Genomic DNA, 21148 nt, shown 5'->3' on the forward strand with positions numbered 1-21148 from the left:
CGGACTATTAGTGTGCTCCCTTCCTATTCCACCATCTTGCCGCTCTCCCACCGCATTTAAATCTTTTCCAAGCAAATCCCATTGTTGCTCACCCAGGACTCCTTCTTCAGCAAGCCAGGAACTGATTATTTCTATAGCATCAATGAAATATTCTATGGCTCGCTTTTTAACCCTATTCCCTGTGTCTATAATGGAGTCTTTACAGCCTTTATCACGGCCTTCTTACCTTGAGCTTGTCCCATAATTGCCCCTTTCACACCTATCCTGGAGGCAAGTGGTATTGGGTACTTACCATCTTCCTTTCATTATTCTATTATTGCTGCAGCCTTTATAGGGGGGTCCTCTCTTTATCCTTCATACCCAGGTCCCTGTTCGGGCACCACTTGTGTGGGCCAGCTGCACCAGATGAATGGAACCTAAGGGAGGGAGAGGGACTGAAAAGAGGGACAGGAGATCGCAGAGAATGGAGCCAAGACAACAAGGTTGATCAAGGCTCATTTATTCCAATGTCTCGGTGGTATTTATACATAACCAGCACAAAGAAGCACAAAGAAGCATAAAAGATAACAACATAAGTAAGCAACTTATCGGGTCCTCCAGTGGCACAGATAATTTTAAGAGAGCATTCTTGATTATCATCCTCCTTCAGGATGGGAGTATGTGGCTTTCTTATCCCAAGAACTCCACAAGCCAAGACTGGCCTTGATTTGTCCGAAGGCTGCCTACAAATCTGTTTTTAAGGAGAAATTTTCCAGTGCTTTCAGGTCTGTGTCTCTTCTTCAAAACCATGCTTTGAACATCCCATGGACCTAGTGCAGACAGGTGCCTCTGTCATAGGCTATGGAGAAAGACACCTTTGCAGCAGGTTAGACCTGGGGGAGTTAGACCAGGAAACAGAGCAATAGGAGCAGGATCCACCTGACTTCTAGCCTGGTCTCCTAGGAACAACCTGCAAGCATCACTTCTGTCCAGGTCAGTGTCCCACAGGGAACTCATGCTGAGAGGTCTGGGTATGAGGCAGGGAGGGGCCTAATGAGCAGGTGCAGGGAGCTGTAAATACCTCCTCTGCTGCTGTCCCCCAGAGTGTGTAACCATGGGCTAGAAGGAGCCTGGTTGTTGCTTTCAGAGTCTTGAGTCCAGCGCAGGGACCCATGCATCCCTCCTTCCTGCTGCCTTGTCTGGAACAGAGCTTCAGTCTCCATCATCCACCACTCAGGGCAGGATTTGGGCTTCCGTACTGAGACCATCTCTCAGAGATGCCATGCAGGTGAGCCTGAGAGCCTGGCCGACACAGCAGGAGGAGTCCAGAGAAATGGAAGCAGAGAGTGTTTGCCTAAGGTCAAACATTTACCCCCATTTAGAGGAGATACTAGAGACACTGAGTTCATTTGCTTGCATTTCGATTGTTGAATCTTTCCATTCAGATGCTAGAAATGTAATGAACTATTAGGCTATGCAGGGCAGGGGCATGGCTGGTGGCGAAATGCTGGCGTGGGAATGCCAAGTCTAAGACTGACTGAGAAAATAAATTGCTTCAAGAAAAATAGAATGGTGTCCAAGAAAAGCTGTCTTTAAATGACTTAGAGGAGGGAATATGACACCTCCTGGTCCCAGGGCAGCATCACTCTCCCCAATTTTGTTTTTTAAGGTTCATTTACTGTTTTAAATATATTTTTAATTTTTATTAATTGAAATAATACATTTCGTGTATTTCATTTTTGAGAGCCAGAGTCACAGAGACAAAGAGATATTCTGAGAGAGATATATATTTTTCCACCTGAAAATTCACTCCCCAAATGACCACAGCAGCCAGGGCTGAGCCAGGCTGAATCCAGGAGCCAGGAACTCCATCTGGGCCTCACACATGGAAGCTGGGGCCGTGGACCTGAGCCACGTTCTGTGGCTTTTCCAGGCCTATTAGTAGGGAGCTTGGACCAGAAGCAGGGCAGCAGGAATAGGAACCCGCATCCAAATGGGATGCCAGCATTGCAAGTAGCACCTTAGGCTGCTGCACCACAGTGCCAGCTGCGAGAGGTTATTTTAAAGGGGGACAAGTTTGGAGGCTTCCCTGTTGGTGAGAAAGGAGCAGATAAGGGGAATGCATGCACATATCACCCTGCAGTAGGAGCTCTGAGACACGCACACATCTCAGTGTCTTCTCTCACTCTGAGCCCTCCCTTGGAATGTGTCTGATGAATCATTCGATGAGGAGAGGTAAGGTAAAGGTTCTACTTTGACGTCTGTCTACTTTGTTTTCTGTGAGATGGATGCACTCATGGCTTTCTCGGCTGCTTCGTCGCTGGCCAATTCTGTGCTGCCCAGTCTCTGCCCCTTCTTTTTATGCATCCAGGTCTATTTTTTCCTGTCTTTTGCAGACTCATTCATGCAAAGAATGGACTTTCCCTCACAGCCTTTCTGTTGCTACTGATTCCTTTTATTTACATGCATATCAGTGTACTTCAAAGGGTTCCTAGAAAAAGGGAACTCACGGATGATGCTACTGTGGTGCAAAAATGGATTTGAAATCCAGAGCTCAGCAAAGCTATAATCCATGTTTACAAGAGGACTCCAATGTGTGAAAAACGTGTCATGTGCAAAAGCTGTGTGCCAAAGTAAATGTATCTTCACTTCCACTTTTATGACTGCTCTGTTTCTTTAAAAGATTTTACTTACATTAGTAAGATCCAAAAATCTCAGGTATGCAGCCTAACGAATATTTCTTTGTGTAGACAAACATGTAGGCACAGCTGTAGCAGGATGAACACACTCTGACTTCAATAACTATGCACTAATTTCACTCATTCGTATAAGGCTTCTTTCCTTCAAAATAATGTTTTTGAGATTCACATTCATTTCATGAACATTTTGAAGGAGCCTTGTAGCTATATTAAGCTAGAGAGGTTGTAAAAGTTTGCAAACTTTCTATTCCCAAGTATCAGACTCTGGTTTATTCAAATTCCTTTGCTTTTAAGTCTTGTTAGTCACTCTGATAACTTTGCATTGTAAGTTGTTTTTAGACCTGTTGTCAAAACCACTGCTCCTCTTAGCTTCCTGTGATTAGATCACTAAAAGTCACAGCTGCTCCTGTCCTCATTTGAAACACAAGGTCGTTCACCATTTCACTAAGGTTGCTTTATCTTCTAGAAGCCAACCTGAAGGCACATACGTCTACACAAGATGAAATCAGAGCTTCCAAGCCTCCTTCCTCTCAGCTGAAAAGACTTCACGGTGTTATTCTCTTTCCAAGTGTCTGTCAGTTCGCTGGTACATTAATGACGATTTTCAATGTCACTGAGTTATCACCCTTGTTCTATTTTAATTTTTGTTTATTGTGACTTTTGTTTCATTGGTCAGTCTGGGATCAATATTCAATGATCTGGACACATTAGTCCCTAATTCATGCTGACTGCAGCTTTGTCTTCCATGAGCAACAGGGAGACACAGCCAGGGGTAGGGTCCTGCAGATACAGCAGATAATCTTCTTCCCAACCCCTCAGGGACCCCCTGCTAATGTTGGATCTTGGTTTCCCTCATGCCCACTCCATTTCTCTCATCCTCTCTTCCTCTAGCTCTTTCTCTCTATCGTGTTATTTGTCTCTTTCCTGGCAGTGACTTGTACCACATGGAACCAGGCAACAAAACTCAGCCTTCAGAATTCCTCCTTCTGGGATTCTCAGAGGACCCAGCACTGCAGCCCCTCATACTTGGGCTCTTCCTCTCCATGTACCTGGTCACTGTGGCTGGGAACCTGCTCATCATCCTGGCCATCCTCTCAGACCCCCACCTCCACACGCCCATGTACTTCTTCCTCTCCAACCTGTCCTTGGTGGACGTCTGCTTCACCTCCACCACCGTCCCCAAGATGCTGGTGAACATCCAGATGCAGAGCCAAGCCATCAGCTATGCAGGCTGCATCACCCAGATGTTCTTCTTCATACTCTTTGCAGGGCTGGATGATCTTCTGCTGGCCGTGATGGCCTATGACAGGTTTGTGGCCATCTGTCACCCTCTGCACTACACGGTCATCATGAACCCCTGGCTCTGTGTGCAGCTGGTCCTGGTGTCCTGGATCATCAGTGTCCTGCATGCCTTGTTGCACAGCCTAATGGTGCTGCAGCTGTCTTTCTGTGCAAACCTGGAAATTGCACAGTTTTTCTGTGAGCTGAGTCAGGTGGTCCACACCTCCTGCTCTGACACTTTTCTTAATGATGTGTTGGTATTTCTTGCAGCAATGCTCCTTGGGGGAGGTCCCCTGGCTGGCATCCTTTACTCCTACTCTAAGATCACCTCCTCCATCTGTGCAATCTCCTCAGCTCAGGGGAAGTATAAGGCGTTCTCCACCTGTGCCTCTCACCTCTCTGTCGTCTCCTTGTTTTATGGCACAAGCTTAGGTGTGTACCTCAGTGCTGGTGCAGCCCCCAGCTCAGCCTCCACTGCCACAGCCTCTGTGATGTACACGGTGGTCACCCCCATGCTGAACCCCTTCATCTACAGCCTGAGGAACACAGACATCAAAAGAGCTTTGAAAGGACTCTTTGGCCAGAAACTATAAAGCAGTCCATTGAGATGGGGCTGAAGATGTGTCTATGACTGCAGGGCCCCGAGCTCCAGAGCCAACACTGAGAGGATTATACCGGATGTGGAAGTAGAATGTGCTTATTCCATTCACTGCAGTGTTTTTCTTTCTTTTCTTTCTTTTTAAAGTCAACTGTTGTGTCAAAAAGGACTCATCCATTACATTTTGTGTTACCTGTGACATCTAACAAAAATGTCCTGTGTCACTTTCCTTTCCCCCAGTTTTATTACCAACTCTGTCAAATAAGCAAAAGAGCTTCAGACTTTTCATGGAAACATGGAAGCAAGAGAAGAGTTAGTTTCTGTGCTGAACAACTTGGGAATTCATGCGTGCTTTTTATAACACCTTAGCCCATTAACCGTGTGAAGTATTGAACCTTTCCATACACCTTATGCTTCAATGTCTATGTATCTTTTAGGAATGATTTCATGTCAAATAACATGTATAATGTAAAATAATCTCCTTTTAACTTCGTAGTTTTTTGAGATAACATGTTTATTTTACATTGCAAAGACTTCATGCTCTAGTCTAGTTCTGTGGACACATATGCTTGGCAATTAAATCCATTCATATAATTTTTAGGATTTAATTTATTTGAGAAATAAAGTTACAGACAGGGAGAGACAAAGAGAAAGGTCTTTTATATACTGGTTCATTCCACAAATGGCTGCAATGGCCAGAGCTGGGCTGATCTGAAGCCAGGATCCAGGAGCTCCCTCTGGATCTCCAACATGGGTACAGGGCACTTGGGCCATCTTTCACTGCTTTCCCAGGCCATAGAGGAGAGCTGGATCAGAAGTGGAGCATCCAGGACATGAACCAGCACCCATATGGGATGCCAGCACCACAGGCAGAGGCTTAGCCTACTATGTCACAGTGCCAGCCCCTATTTATATGATTTTAAAGTAGAACGAATCCTCAGAGCAAACTTTACTCTTTTGTCCCTGCTATTCCTGCAAATATCCTTCCCCGAGCACCACCTCTGGACCATGCAGATGATAGCACTAGTGAAGCGTGTAAGCTGAGTCTCTACTACTCCAATATATTCCACCACTCTCTTATATCCAGGTAGAATCTCCATGGAAAGACAAATGGCAATATAGATTGCTTTGACATGGGTGAGAGTCAGAGACAACCTTCAATTTAGGAAGCAAGGTTTTCAATCATAGGCGTTATCATGAAGCAATGATATTTTATTGTCGGGTGCACAAGGGCATATGACAGAGTGTGGTCATCAACCAGGTGAAGGGGTCTGATTGTTGGGTGAAGGCTTGGCTGCTTGTTATTGTTGCTTCATTGAATTAACACCTTGCCTGCACTAAAGGAAGCATCGCTCCTTTTTCTGCTGTAGGCACAGCCAAGGGAATGGTGTGAGTGGACATCAACACCATCCACTCCACTCCATTTCTCCTTCATTCCCAGGAATCTCTCCAGTGAGGACTCTCAGAGACCTTGAACTGCCATCTGATCACCTGTGTCAGGGTCGCACATCTTCTTGTTCAAAGGCTTATGCTCTGTCAACGCTTCTGACTCCCTAGAGGGCAGCTCCAACATGGACTTGGGAAACACCACACGTGAAGTGAACGTGAACAGCACATTATGTGTCAATGTTGTCTCCCAATACGCGAACCAATGCCAAAAACAAGATGCATATGATCGCCATCTCTTTCTGTTCCATCCCCTCGGGTTATTGTATGCACTAGCTTTTCATGAAAATAAACCATCCTGAAATAAAGTCGTTTAATAAAACAACTCTTTATGGAGCAGAACAGGGCTATGGGGAGTTGCTCGGAACTCAGCTTCTCCTGATTCTGAACTTGACTATGAGATTCTGTGTCATCACTCTGAGGCTCATCCATGATTCTATGTGTAGCTATCGTGGTTTTCTCTCAGCCTTTCTGTCTTGGGACTGTTGTGGGCCAGGTTGGGCCTGAATCTCCAGTCCAGACACTTGCCTTTTATTGAGAGAAGAATTCTAAGTGCAGGCACAAACACGACGTGCATGCAGTGTGCTAAGTTTTATTTGTGGAGTAAGAAGGCACAGGGACATGAGGGCCTTATTAAGGGAGAGAGGGCCATGGAAGTATGGAGAGGGACTTCCATACCAGTCTTCCCCTGGTGTGAGAGCCCCCTCCCCTCCACCAGGCTTCTTATGAGCTTTGTAAAGGGGAGTGGTTACAGAGTACTGCCCCCAGATCCCAGGTAAGGGGAGAGGCCATCTGGTTGACAGGTGGGTTGATCAGATTACATGGGAGTGGGGGAGGTGTGGCCTCCAGCTCATGAACTTCATCTATCTCCCTGACTTTTCCCACATCAGGGTGCGACCTGTTCCTCCGGCCTGGGTGAGACCTGTGCCATCTGTTGTGAAATTCTCATACAGGTGTCAATGCCTGTGTGTTACCTGGAACCTCCATGATTGAGCTAAATTCACATCTTTATGGTACATACATTCAGATATTTCCTTATAATGTCCATGTGTACATCACTTTAGCATCTATATCAAAACAAATCACCCTACTCATGATTTAGGAGAAATAAATTGGTGCTCTTACAAGTCCAGGGCTCAGAAGCATGGAATCGGTTCTCCTTGGGCCAAAATGACAGGGTATCTCAGCCTGCATTGCTTCTGGGAGTTCCACAGTGAAACCCATTTCCTCTCCTATTCCTGCTCTTGGTGACCAAGTGAAGTACTGGGTTCTCCGCCCATCTTTGAGAATAGTAGGGCAGCACCTACCAGTCTCTCCCTAAGTCCAAGTCTATGACTTCCTCTTCCAGGAAAAGAACCACTGTGGGCCAGCACCACAGCTCACTAGGCTAATCCTCTGCCTGCAGCGCTGGTACCCCAGGTTCTAGTCCCAGTCGGGGCACCGGATTCTGTCCCGGTTGCTCCTCTTCCAGTCCAGCTTTCTGCTGTGGACCGAGAAGGCAGTGGAGGATGGCCCAGGTTTTTGCACCCTGCACGCGCATTGGAGACCAGGAGGAAGCACCTGGCTCCTGGCTTTGGATTAGCACAGCGCCAGCTGTAGCAGCCATTTGGGGGAAAGGAAGACCTTTCTCTCTGTCTCTCTCTCTCACTGTCTAACTCTGCCTGTCAAAAAGAGGGAGAGAAGAGAGAGAGACCCACTGTGATCACACCAGTCCCTCCTGGATAATCTAGAATCATCTTTGCATTGATCAGTAACTTAAATCTACCCCCACTACACCATCTGCCATGGAAGCTAACACATTCACACCACACTCAGTTTAAAGAACAACATAATATTGTTTTAGGGGGCATTTATTTTGCCAACTTTTTAGATATGCAGTGTTTGATGTCACCTGGAGCACATTGGTAAAACAGACCAAGGCAGCATTTGTCACAGCTCTGCAGGGAGCGAATACACTTTTTCTTCAAAATTTTATGCAAAGACATTCTTCTGGTGCAGTCCTGAAATTACCTATACTTGACATCAAGGACAGATCACAGCCTTGATCTACAATGCCTTATAGAGACCAGGACGTACATCAACAACTCCATCTGAGGGTTTAGTAGAAGTGAGAGGATGTTGGATTATCCCAACACACACAAAAATGACAACTGTCTGACATAATACATTAGCCATTTTCCTTATCAGAGTCTTGCATGTTGAGTATGAGTATTGAAATGCCACACTGTGCCAAACCAAATATATATATTTACTCTGTTTCAAATAAACTAAAAATGTTGGGGCAAGGGGTTTCCTAGTGGTTAAGATCCCAGTTCAGATGCCAACATCTCATATCGAATGCTTGGACTGGAGTCCAGACTTTCACTGCTGACTCCAGCTTCCTCCTGATGTAGACACTAGGGGGCAGCAGTGATAGCCCAGGTAATGGAGTTCAGCCTCCTCCATGGGGTTCTGGCCTTGGTCTTCACACAGCCCCAGCCACTGAGGGCATCAGTGGGGTGAAGCAGCAGATCTAAGTGTGTCCTCTTTAATAAATAAATCATGAAAACTCTAAGAATTTTAACAATTAAGAAGTTCATAGTTTCTTACTGTTGCAACCATTTTGAGGCAAATGAAGGGATTTTGTTGCTATATGTGACCAAAAGATGAGTAAAATAAGCCAAATCAGAAGACATGCTTTCTCAAAGTTGTCATTAAAGAAGGGTACTTTGCTCTGACGGGAGGAGAGAACTTCCACTTTGCTTATGGCCCTGCCTAAATACTGACAGAGTTTGTGGATTCAAAAGGCTTCCATAGCCTTGGCAGCTCATGTCAAGAGCCTCAGGTGATCACTTACGTCATACACAAGAGTGTTAATTGTTAAATGAACAACAGGAGTCACTGTGCACCAACTTCCCACACAGGACCTCTGTCCTCAAAGAGTTGTATTATAGTTATGTCTAAGTGCTAGCAAAAGATGTATCATTCTAGGGGCAGGCACTGTAGCCTAATGGGTAAAGCCACCACCTGCAGTGCTGGCATCCCTAGTTGCTCCACTTCCGACCCAGCTCTCTGCTATGGCCTGGGAAAGCAGCAGAAGATGGCCCATGTTCATGGGCCCCTGCACCCATGTGGGAGACCTGGAAGAAGTTCCTGGCTCCTAACTTCGATGGGCACACGCTCCAGCCATTGTGGTCAATTTTGGAGTGAACCAAAGGATGGAAGACACTCTTTCTCTCTCTCTCTCTCTCTCTCTCTCTCCTCTTCTCCTTTCTCTCTGAGTAACTCTGATTTTCAAATAAATAAATAAATATTTTAAAAAGATGTATCATTTGTGAATGATTCTTTAAAGTTAATAAAGTTTCTTTTAAAAAAAGAAATGAAATTAACTTTCTGATGCAATGACTTTGAACAGCCCTTCTCTCAACAGTTGAGGAACAGAGTTTTTTATGTTTGTTTTGTTTTTGCTTTTGTTTTCATGCAAGTGGTGGAACTCTTAGTACAGAGTTGGTCTTCTGTGTATAAAGTTAACTGAAAATAGACCTCAGTGGAGAATGAGACTGGATATGGGAGAGGGAGGAGGAAGAGGGGTGGGAGGGCGGGTATGGTCAGGAGAATCACTATATTGCTAAGGTTGAAGTTATGAAATGCAAAAAAAAAAAAGACATGCTTTCTCTCATTTTGGAGAGCTGGAAAAAAATTCAATAAGAACTTAGGGGTTGGAATTGTAATGCAGCTGTTCAAGCCATCACCTGCAGCACCAGTATCCCATATGGGGCCAGTTCAAGTCCTGATCCTGCCCTTCTAATCCAGCTCCCTGCTCATGTGCTTAGGAAAACAGGGAAGGATTTTGCAAGAGTTCGGGACTCCGGAAGACCAGGAGGAAGTTCCTAACTCCTGTCTTCTGCCCAGCCCAATGCCACATGGTGCAGCCATCTGGAGATGAACTAGTGGTTAGTCTCTCTCTCTCTCTCTCTCTCTCTCTCTCTCTCTCTCTCTCATTATCTCTCTCTGTATCTCACTCTCTGTGTCACTCTGCCTTTCAAATAAATTAATAAATGTTTAAAAAAGAAACTTGACACTGTTTACTAGAGGATGGGAGATATTAGGTGGATAAAGGGAGATTAGATTACAAAAACAGGGCAAGTCAGGTGAGGTTTGTAGATTATGATAAATATATCATACTAATGTGAGATGTTAACAACAGGGGGCTGGATGTGGGTTGTATGGAGACTATTTGTACTGCTTCACAATCTTGTTTTCTCTATTTAAAATGATTCTGAAATAAAAACTGGAAAAAAAGAAAAGCAGGATTTCTGAAGACAGAGGAGAACTTATGAAGGAGAAATTGCATTTGAACTTGGATCCCTGGTGATCTGTGTGCACGCTGACATTGGAATTGCTGGTGTGAATTGATTTTCTCATCCTCTCACTCTCGACATTTGGTGAAGGGCATGGATAGGTGTTGGATGATGCACAGTGCAACATAGAAGCTCAGGAGCATCCTTCACATTGCAAATATCCCCAAGCGCACAGCCATTCCTGTCGAGAACCACTGGTGCAGAGTTGAGAACTGGGAGCATCCTTCAAGGCACCAGCCCTTACATGCTTTATTTATTTTTTGACCGGCAGAGTTAGACAGTGAGAGAGACAGAGAGAAAGGTCTTCCTTCTGTTGGTTCACCCCCCCCCCCCAAATGGCTGCTATGGCAGGTGTGCTGCGCCGATCTGAAGCCAGGAGCCAGGTACTTCTTCCTGGTCTCCTATGTGGGTGCAGAGCCCAAGCACTTGCGCCATCCTCCACTGCCTTACCGGGCCACAGCAGAGAGCTGGACTGGAAGAGGAGCAACCGGGACAGAATCGGCACCCCAACCGGGACTAGAACCCAGAGCACTGGCACCGCAGGTGGAGGATTAGCCTAGTGAGCTGAGGCGCCAACCCTCTTATGTGCTTTATAATGGGGGTAAGATTGGTGTCCACCCCTCCGAGTCCTATTTTGGTAATCAAGATTCTAACACTAAGCCCCCACAAAACAGACTTCGGCATGTATTAAATCAGACAACTGCCAGGACATGCTACTCTGAGCCCATGTTCTAATATCTCCCTGTGATTATTCTAATTATCAAGCGGTTTACAATGAAGAACTGAATGGCAGCTCTTAACACTTCATACAGAGCAGGAGAAATAGAATGAGGATTCGCCTGATTCTTCCGGGTCTCTCGGGAGCCACCAACAAAACTGTGTTCTGTCCAGGGAAATGTCCCTCAGGGGAATCAGGAGCTCAGAGCACAGAGTCGCAGGCAGGGAGGTGCCTAATGAGCAGGTGCAGGGAGTGGTAAATACCCCCTCTGCTGCCGTCCCTCGGATTGTGCAACCTTGGGTGAGAAGGAACCTGGTTGCATTTGGAGTCCTGAGTCTGGCTCGGGGACTGATGTCTCCCTCCTTCCTGCTGCCTTGTCTGGGACAGAGCTTCCATCTCCATCATCCACCATCCAGGGTGGAATTCGAGCTTCCACCCAGAGACCTTCCTCCCAGAAACCCCACGTAGGTGAGTCTGGCTGACACTGCGGGAGGAGAGTCCCAGGCAGTGGACACAGAGAGTCTTTCCTGGGATCCATCAAAAGTTGCACCAACTTAGCTCACACCTAAGAGAGGACTGGGATTGCTTGTTTACTTGACTAACAGGTGCATTTGTGATGATAAAGGGGCATTGGCCATTGGCTAAAGAAGAAACGCAGGTGAGGGAAGGCCAATTTCTACAGGCAATGAGAGGCATTAGTGCCTAACAAACAGCATTCTGAAATCTGGGGCAGTACAGGAGTTTCATTTTCTCCGTGAGAGTGCCCTTATTGTTGACAACTCAAAATTGATTAATGTAAGGGAGAAGATGGCTCCTGACACTAGAGACCTGGTCACCACCCTTCCTATTCTGGTTTTTAAGGCAGGACATAGCTGATTTACTCTCTATGAGAAAGAAAGGCCTAGATGGGGAGAAATGCTTGCATGTGTACCATTACAGTAGCAGCTGCAGAGAAACACACGTCCCAGTGTCTTCCACACTTGGTGCTCACATGACAAAATGTCATATCAGAGATGCAGTAAGAACCGGTCCATTAAAGACACCCACTCGGCAGGGAGCTCATTGCCTGCGAGCTTGGGTGCACTCGGGTTTCCCTACCCTTTGCCCTCTCTCCTGCGTCATCCTGGACCTTTTGTTGTGTGCATTCAGGTGAGATTGCTTCATTCCTGCCTGCCACTGTCATCTTTTCTACAGTGAACTGGCCATGTTCACCACCTTTTTCTGCCCTGAAATTCTTTTATATGTAGCCAGAGAGTACTTCGAAGTCATAGAAAAATGTATTTGAATGGTAAGTTTTTTATGGCCCAAAATATTCAGTGCAGAAAAGGTCTTAATCCCTGCTTCTGATAGGTCGTTCAAATTGGGGGAAATCTTTGTTTTGCAACATTTGTGCACCCAAATAAAGCATATGCTTTACCTTTACTTTCCAGGATGTTTGTACGGACTGTCTTTGATGTATGTAGGGCGACATGTGAAAGCTTGCAATTTTCTATTGTCAAAATTAGTAACTCATCCTTGGTCCACATCCTACTGTCTTAAACCTCGAAAGTAATGCTGCAACCTTAGTGTGAATAAGCCATCCGTACAGATATTTCCAACACGTTGCACATCAAATTGTTCTGATAACTCGATACGCTTTGTTATTATCCTTTGCCTTTGTCACTGGAACACGTCACTTCCGTTGCCCTCTGGAACGTCCCACTGTTCACCATGTGTCTGTAGATCACCTTCCCGCTCTTAAGGAAACTGGGATCCATCTGTCTCTTATAACACACACAGCACCGCTTCTTCCCCTCATTCAAGAAAATTCTGTTCAGCTCCATTCATTACCCAGTGTTTCAAAAGTTGATAGTGGGCCAGCACCATGGCTCAACAGGCTAATCCTCTGCCTTGCGGCACCGCACACCGGGTTCTAGTCCCGGTTGGGGCCCCGGATTCTATCCTGGTTGCCCCTCTTCCAGGGCAGCCCTCTGCTGTGGCCCGGGAAGGCAGTGGAGGATGGCCCAAGGCCTTGGGCCCTGCACCCGCATGGGAGACCGGGAGAAGCACCTGGCTCCTGGCTTCGGATCAACGAGATGCGCCGGCCGCAGCGGCCATTGGAGGGTGAACCAATGGCAAAAAGGAAGACCTTTCTCTCTGTCTCTCTCTCTCACTAGTCACTCTGCCTGTCAAAAAAAAATTGATAGTGACTGGCACTGAAGTTATTGTAGTGTTATGCATTTCAATTTTAATTTTTAAAATGCTGTGTCTTTGCTTTTGTGTGCTCATTTATTTATTTTCCCTTTCTATTTGTATTCATTTATGTATTTAAAAGTTTTAACATGTTTATTGATACATTATATTCCCAGGACAGAGCAATTACATGAGAGTAACCACCACATGTTTAATAGTATATCAATAAGACTATCTCATAATTACTCTCACATCATTAACATCTCATGCTAATGTGCTATTTTTTTAAAATTTTATTTAATGAATATAAATTTCCAGTGTACACCTTATGGATTACAATGGCTTCCCCCTCCCATAACTTCCCTCCCACCAGCAACCCTCCCCTCTCCCGCTCCCTCTCCCCTTCCCTTTGCATCAAGATTCATTTTCAATTCTCTTTATATACAGAAGATCAATTTAGTATAAAGATTTCAACAGTTTGCACCCACATAGAAACACAAAGTGAAACATACTGTTTGAGTACTAGTTATAGCATTAAATCAAAATGTACAGCACATTAAGGACAGAGATCCCACATGAGGAGCAAGTGCACAGTGACTCCTGTTGTTGACCCAACAAATTGACACTCTAGTTTATGGCGCCAGTAACCACCCTAGGCTGTCGTCATGAGTTGCCAAGGCTATGGAAGCCTTCCAAGTTTGCCGACTCTGATCATATTTAGACAAGGTCATAAAAGACAGAGTGAGGATAGTAACCAATGATCCTAAGAGTGGCATTAACCAGGTTGGAACAATTATACAGCATTAAGTGGGGAAGAGGACCATCAGTACACACAGGTTGGGAGTAGAGCCATTGGTGGTAGAGTAGAGGTTATGATTACAAAGGAATGAGGCCCAAGTGCGCTAGACAGGGTCTAGAACAAAGGACAGAGTCATTATTAGAGGAGCTAAGAAAGGTGCTGTCTAAGCTACAATTAAGTTTTCTGACTGAGAGGCAAATAGAACCTGACAGAAGGGGCTTGATAATAATCTGTTGGGCTTTAGGCCTTGTAAGTTAAGAGGCCCAGGCCTATCTATCTCTTCACATGGGGTATATCCTAAGGGAGATGTGAACCTCCTAGGGGAAGGCACTCTGTTGACTTTCATCACTTGGCTGGCCTGGGAGGAGAGCTGGCCAGGTAAAGGCAGGGGGCATCTCTAACAAGAAATTTACAGTTCTGCCTGCAATGTTGCTGACCCTACTTGACCATCCCCTCAGCTGCAGTGGTCACTTTGGAAGTTGGGCTGAGTGAAGAGCTTTTCAGCTTAGAGCCAATAAGATCTGTGGCTCTGACCTGGGCATCCTTCGACTCCAGGGCAGGTCCATTTCCAGTGATCCAACTCTTGGCAGAGCTGCCAGGGCTCTTCACAAGCTGACTTCTGCTGAAGCCCAGGCTTACCACATTGAAAGCCACTGCAGTGGACTGGCCTGTTGGGTCTCCTTGAGGGCAGATCACTGTACAGATCAGCCATTAATAGGCCTGCCACCCATTGCTTCTGATGCCTAGCTTTCTTTTCCTCCCGGTTTGTGTTAAAGCAGACCAGAGGATGCAAGTCAAGGGAGTGCCCATGTCCCATCTCTAATCTTCGGTGGCCTGAACTACAAGTCTATAGTCACAGGCATGTTCTGTAGTAGTTTTTCTAAGGTAGACAATGCCCATGAGGAAAATTATATTCTCACTTTAAAACTTTCTTTCCCTTTGGTCTGAAAGGGAGGTTTTTTCTACTTACTGTATACTTCGCTGATGGCGAAGTGAATCTAGCTATGAGATTATTATTTGAGTTCTTATTTTGGCTATGCTATTGCAGAAAAATGTTAGCCATCTCTTTTATAAGGTCTAAAGATTAAATTGTGCATCCTACAGATGCCTTCATAATAGAATTAGTTTCCTACCTTGAAGAGAATAGAGAAATGAAAGAACAAGTTGGGCTTAGAATAGAGAAATGAGGGAGCAAGTCCTAGATCGCTTGCTGACAATAGCAGTATTACATGAATACTTAGCAAACCGTTTCAACCATTAGATAACAACTTAAGAAAACATTTACCAGAAGGTCCAATGCCTTCTATAAATTTTAAGAATCATGTATTTGGAAACACCTCTTAAATATCTAACATGGTGTAGTTTGTTTAACCAGTAAACTTAAGCACAACCATATAAAATGTTTTTAGTTTCTTTCTACCAACAAGTCTAAAACATATGATACACAGATTCAGGTCCCACAAATTAAAATGTGTCTTTGATTGATTTTAGCAGCTTAAATTTATAGAAGGCATTGGACCTTCTGGTAAATGTTTTCTTAAGTTGTTATCTAATGGTTGAAACGGTTTGCTAAGTATTCATGTGATATTGCTATTGTCAGCAAGCGATCTAGGACTTGCTCCCTCATTTCTCTATTCTAAGCCCAACTTGTTCTTTCATTTCTCTATTCTCTTCAAGGTAGGAAACTAATTCTATTATGAAGGCATCTGTAGGATGCACAATTTAATCTTTAGACCTTATAAAAGAGATGGCTAACATTTTTCTGCAATAGCATAGCCAAAATAAGAACTCAAATAATAATCTCATAGCTAGATTCACTTCGCCATCAGCCAAGTATACAGTAAGTAGAAAAAACCTCCCTTTCAGACCAAAGGGAAAGAAAGTTTTAAAGTGAGAATATAATTTTCCTCATGGGCATTGTCTGCCTTAGAAAGACTACTACAGAACATGCCTGTGACTATAGACTTGTAGTTCAGGCCACCGAAGATTAGAGATGGGACATGGGCACTCCCTTGACTTGCATCCTCTGGTCTGCTTTAACACAAACCGGGAGGAAAAGAAAGCTAGGCATCAGAAGCAATGGGTGGCAGGCCTATTAATGGCTGATCTGTACAGTGATCTGCCCTCAAGGAGACCCAACAGGCCAGTCCACTGCAGTGGCTTTCAATGTGGTAAGCCTGGGCTTCAGCAGAAGTCAGCTTGTGAAGAGCCCTGGCAGCTCTGCCAAGAGTTGGATCACTGGAAATGGACCTGCCCTGGAGTCGAAGGATGCCCAGGTCAGAGCCACAGATCTTATTGGCTCTAAGCTGAAAAGCTCTTCACTCAGCCCAACTTCCAAAGTGACCACTGCAGCTGAGGGGATGGTCAAGTAGGGTCAGCAACATTGCAGGCAGAACTGTAAATTTCTTGTTAGAGATGCCCCCTGCCTTTACCTGGCCAGCTCTCCTCCCAGGCCAGCCAAGTGATGAAAGTCAACAGAGTGCCTTCCCCCAGGAGGTTCACATCTCCCTTAGGATGTACCCCATGTGAAGAGATAGGTAGGTCTGGGCCTCTTAACTTACAAGGCCTAAAGCCCACCAGATTATTATCAAGCCCCTTCTATCAGGTTCTATTTGCCTCTCAATCAGAAAACTTAATTGTAGCTTAGACAGCACCTTTCCTAGCACATCTAATAATGACTCTGTCCTTTGTTCTAGACCCTGTCTAGCGCACTTGGGCCTCATTCCTTTGTAATCATAACCTCTACTCTACCACCAATGGCTCTACTCCCAACCTGTGTGTACTGATGGTCCTCTTCCCCACTTAATGCTGTATAATTGTTCCAACCTGGTTAATGCCACTCTTAGGATCATTGGTTACTATCCTCACTCTGTCTTTTATGACCTTGTCTAAATATGATCAGAGTCGGCAAACTTGGAAGGCTTCCATAGCCTTGGCAACTCATGACGACAGCCTAGGGTGGTTACTGGCGCCATAAACTAGAGTGTCAATTTGTTGGGTCAACAACAGGAGCCACTGTGCACTTGCTCCTCATGTGGGATCTCTGTCCTTAATGTGCTGTACATTTTGATTTAATGCTATAACTAGTACTCAAACAGTATGTTTCACTTTGTGTTTCTATGTGGGTGCAAACTGTTGAAATCTTTATACTAAATTGATCTTCTGTATATAAAGAGAATTGAAAATGAATCTTGATGCAAAGGGAAGGGGAGAGGGAGCGGGAGAGGGGAGGGTTGCTGGTGGGAGGGAAGTTATGGGAGGGGGAAGCCATTGTAATCCATAAGGTGTACACTGGAAATTTATATTCATCAAATAAAAGTTAAAAAAAATGTTCTTTAACTTTCTAAAAAAAACTACAGTCCACTCTGTGATCTCAGGCTTAATGCACCACTCACCATATTTAAAAAGTAAAAAGTTGAAAGACAAAATTCCAGAGGAGTATAAATAATGGCCAAAATAAACAATCAGATCACATGACATCTGTTTCATCCCTTTGTACTTTTTGTATTCTGTATTAATTCCCACATGTAAGCTAAAACATATGATATTTGTGTTTTGGTACTGGTTTATTTTACTAAGCATAATGGTCCCCAGTTGCATCTGTTTGGTTGAAAAAGACAGGATCTCATTCTTTTTTTACAGTTGAGTAGTATTCCATAGTGTATATATGCACTATATTTTGTTTGTTTGTTTGCTTGTTTATTTTTTCATTTATTAAACTTTTATTTAATGAATATAAATTTCCAAAGTACAGCTTATGGATTACAATGGCTTCCCCCCTCCCATAACTTCCCTCCCACCCACAACCCTCCCCTTTCCCGCTCCCTCTCCCCTTCCAATCACATCATGATTCATTTTCAATTCTCTTTATATACAGAAGATCAGTTTAGTATATATTAGGTAACGATTTCAACATTTTCCCCTTATATAGCAACACAAAGTGAAAAAATTACTGTTGGAGTACTAGTTATAGCAAATAACAGTGTACAGCACATTAAAGACAGAGATCCTACATAATATTTTTTAAAAAAATTAATTAATTTTCTACGGCCATACCACCCTGAATGCGCCCGATCTCGTCAGATCTTGGAAGCACTATATTTTCTTTATCCAGACATCAGTTGACCGACATAAGGGTTGTTTCCACATCTTAGGTATTTGGAATTGACCTACAATAAACAGGGGACTACAGATAACTCTTTCATAGGCTGCTTTCGTTTTTATTTGGGGAGGAGGTTCCTTATTACACTGTTGGTGGTAATATAAACATCTGAACTCTGAAGCACTTCCATTCCCAACTCTTGGCATAAGGGATACAAAGCAGTGTTTTTCTCTGTCACACATTTCAATGTCTGACTTGGATGATGTGTTCTGTGTTTACCTATATTCTTCCTCCTTTTTCAGAAGGTAGGGATTCTGTATTTTATCACTGTAAACCAGTGGTTTATTTTCTGCCCAGAGCCATTTGGATAGTTGTAACATCCTTTGCGAGCCATACAAATTATCAACTTAAAAATTACACTGCAGTAGATTGATTTTTAGCCCCACCTGCAGTAGCCTTGGCATAGCCAGACCCAGTGACAGTGGGCCTTACACAGCCCATGGGCCAGATATCCCAATGCCTGCATGTTAATCACTATGGAAAGAATTGAATTAATAATTTTCAAAGGACTACAGAATTTCTCATCAAAACTTATAAATATTTGATGTCTTGGGGAAGAATTGAAGGTGAGGCAGAAATTCGTGGTCAGAGATGGCACAGGGAGCTGCCTAAACTGGAACAGTTCCATCCACAAATACGGGTGCTAAATTTTCAATTGAAAAACATGGATTTTGGATTCTCATTCTACTACTAATGTCTGTTTGTGTGACTATTCCACATATTATTTTTCTTTTTATTGGTAGTGACACTTCATGGAACCAGGCAATGATACTCAACCTTCAGAATTCCTCCTCCTGGGATTCTCAGAGGACCCAGCACTGCAGCCCCTCATATTTGGGCTCTTCCTCTCCATGTACCTGGTCACTGTGGCTGGGAACCTGCTCATCGTCCTGGCCATCCTCTCAGACCCCCACCTCCACACGCCCATGTACTTCTTCCTCTCCAACCTGTCCTTGGTGGACGTCTGCTTCACCTCCACCACCGTCCCCAAGATGCTGGTGAACATCCAGATGCAGAGCCAAGCCATCAGCTATGCAGGCTGCATCACCCAGATGTTCTTCTTCATACTCTTTGCAGGGCTGGATGACCTTCTGCTTGCCGTGATGGCCTATGACAGGTTTGTGGCCATCTGTCACCCCCTGCACTACATGGTCATCATGAACCCCCAGCTCTGTGTGCAGCTGGTCCTGGCGTCCTGGGTCATCAATTCCCTAAATGCCCTGTCACACAGCCTCCTGGTGCTGCGGCTGTCCTTCTGCACACATGTGGGAATCCCCCAGTTTTTCTGTGAACTGAGTCAAGTGATCCACAGTGCCTGTTCAGACACCTTTCCTAATGACATGTTGATATTTTCTACTGCAGTGCTGCTCGGTGGGGGTCCCCTGGCTGGGACCCTTTATTCCTATTCTAAGATTCTTTCTTCTATTCATGCAATCTCATCAGCTCAAGGGAAGTATAAGGCGTTTTCCACCTGTGCCTCTCACCTCTCTGTCGTCTCCTTATTTTATGGCACGGGCATAGGTGTGTATCTCAGTGCTGGTGCAGCCCCCAGCTCAGCCTCCACTGCCACAGCCTCGGTGATGTACACGGTGGTCACCCCCATGCTGAACCCCTTCATCTATAGCCTGAGGAACACAGACATGAAGAGGGCTCTGAAAAGACTCTTGGTCCATGAGGACCCCATAGAGGAACAGAGACTCAGGTAGAGGAACCCATGGCACTGGGGCTGAAGAAGAGTCCAGGACTGCAGGGTTCCAAGCCTCAGAGCCAGACAATGGGATTCTTAATCAGATTGGAGGAGCAGAACTTGCATAGTCTGTCCACTGTGGTTTATTTTATAATATCTTCCGTGAACATTTTCAATGATAGACCTGTTGTACTTACTGTTATCTCCAGTATCTTAATGTATTTTCTTTCAAATTTTCTTTCCCCCAATTTTCTTACCATTGTTCCTGAAATACAAGGGAGCTTCAAAAGTTTCATGGAAAAATGGAACTGAAAGAGGAGTTAGTTTATGTATTAAACAACTTTTAGTTACATTGTGTTTTTCTTTTTGCAATGCCCCTACTCCTTATTCAAGTAAGTATGAAGAAATTAAAATAGCCACATGTCTCGTGGTGGAAAATGTATATGTCTTAGGAGTAATTTCTTGTCAAAGCGTACATACCATGCTCACAAAATATTCTCTTTTTTAAGGTAGTAGTTTATTTTTGATTAAAGTATTACATTGAGAGGCTTAAAGGTCCTATTCTGACCTGTGGGCACCTGCACTTGGTATCTGAAGCCATTTCTGCACCTTCAGAGTAGAACAAATCATCAGACTGTAGTTTGCTTTTCTTTGTCCCCCTCCCTGCCTGCATCCGACCCTACAGGCCTCCTGCAGACACTGCAGACTCCAGCACCAGTGTGCTGTGTGCATGGGCACTGGGTTCTTTCTCTCCCTCATTTCTTCTCATGGAACCAGCATGGGAACCACAGTGCCAGACTGGGTCACTGACACAACCTGGGTCTCTGTTCCTCCAGGGTAGCTCATCACACTCATACCCCCCGGTACAGGCACCAAGGAAAGAGAAGTTTGGAAATGTAGATTGTCTTATGGGCAGGAGTCATAAATCACCTTCAGTAAAAGCAGCCAGGCTGTCAATCACGGGTAGCATTGTGATGCCATTGTATTCCTTTGTCAAGTATACATGGTCACTGTGGAGAATGGGTGCTCTTATCCAGATGTAGAATCCAAATCTGTGTCTTTTTTCTCATAGCACCTATCACCATCTGACTGGATGATTTTTAACTTTATTACCTTATATTCTGTCTCCATCTTTAGACTGTAGGGTTAAACATTGTATTTTATCACCCGAAACCTGGGGTGGGCAACCCTTTCTTTGTCATGGGTCATTTGGATATTTATAGCATCAATCGCAGGTCATACAAAATTATCAGTTTAAGAATTACCC

At 44.6% G+C, this 21148-nt stretch overlaps 3 protein-coding genes across 3 annotated transcripts in view; all 3 read left to right on the forward strand.

Annotated features, from left to right (window-relative positions):
* LOC133750071 (zinc finger protein 709-like) overlaps positions 1-21148 on the forward strand; it is a 103083-nt gene that overhangs the window by 32803 nt on the left and 49132 nt on the right.
* LOC133749802 (olfactory receptor 7A17-like) lies at positions 3623-4552 on the forward strand. Its single transcript, XM_062179146.1, has one exon. The coding sequence runs from the start codon at positions 3623-3625 to the stop codon at positions 4550-4552; it is 930 nt and encodes a 309-aa protein (XP_062035130.1).
* On the forward strand, positions 18947-19900 carry LOC133749934 (olfactory receptor 7A17-like). The gene has a single exon (XM_062179315.1). The coding sequence runs from the start codon at positions 18947-18949 to the stop codon at positions 19898-19900; it is 954 nt and encodes a 317-aa protein (XP_062035299.1).

Source organism: Lepus europaeus, chromosome 20 (assembly GCF_033115175.1).
Source record: "Lepus europaeus isolate LE1 chromosome 20, mLepTim1.pri, whole genome shotgun sequence".
NCBI lineage: Eukaryota > Metazoa > Chordata > Mammalia > Lagomorpha > Leporidae > Lepus > Lepus europaeus.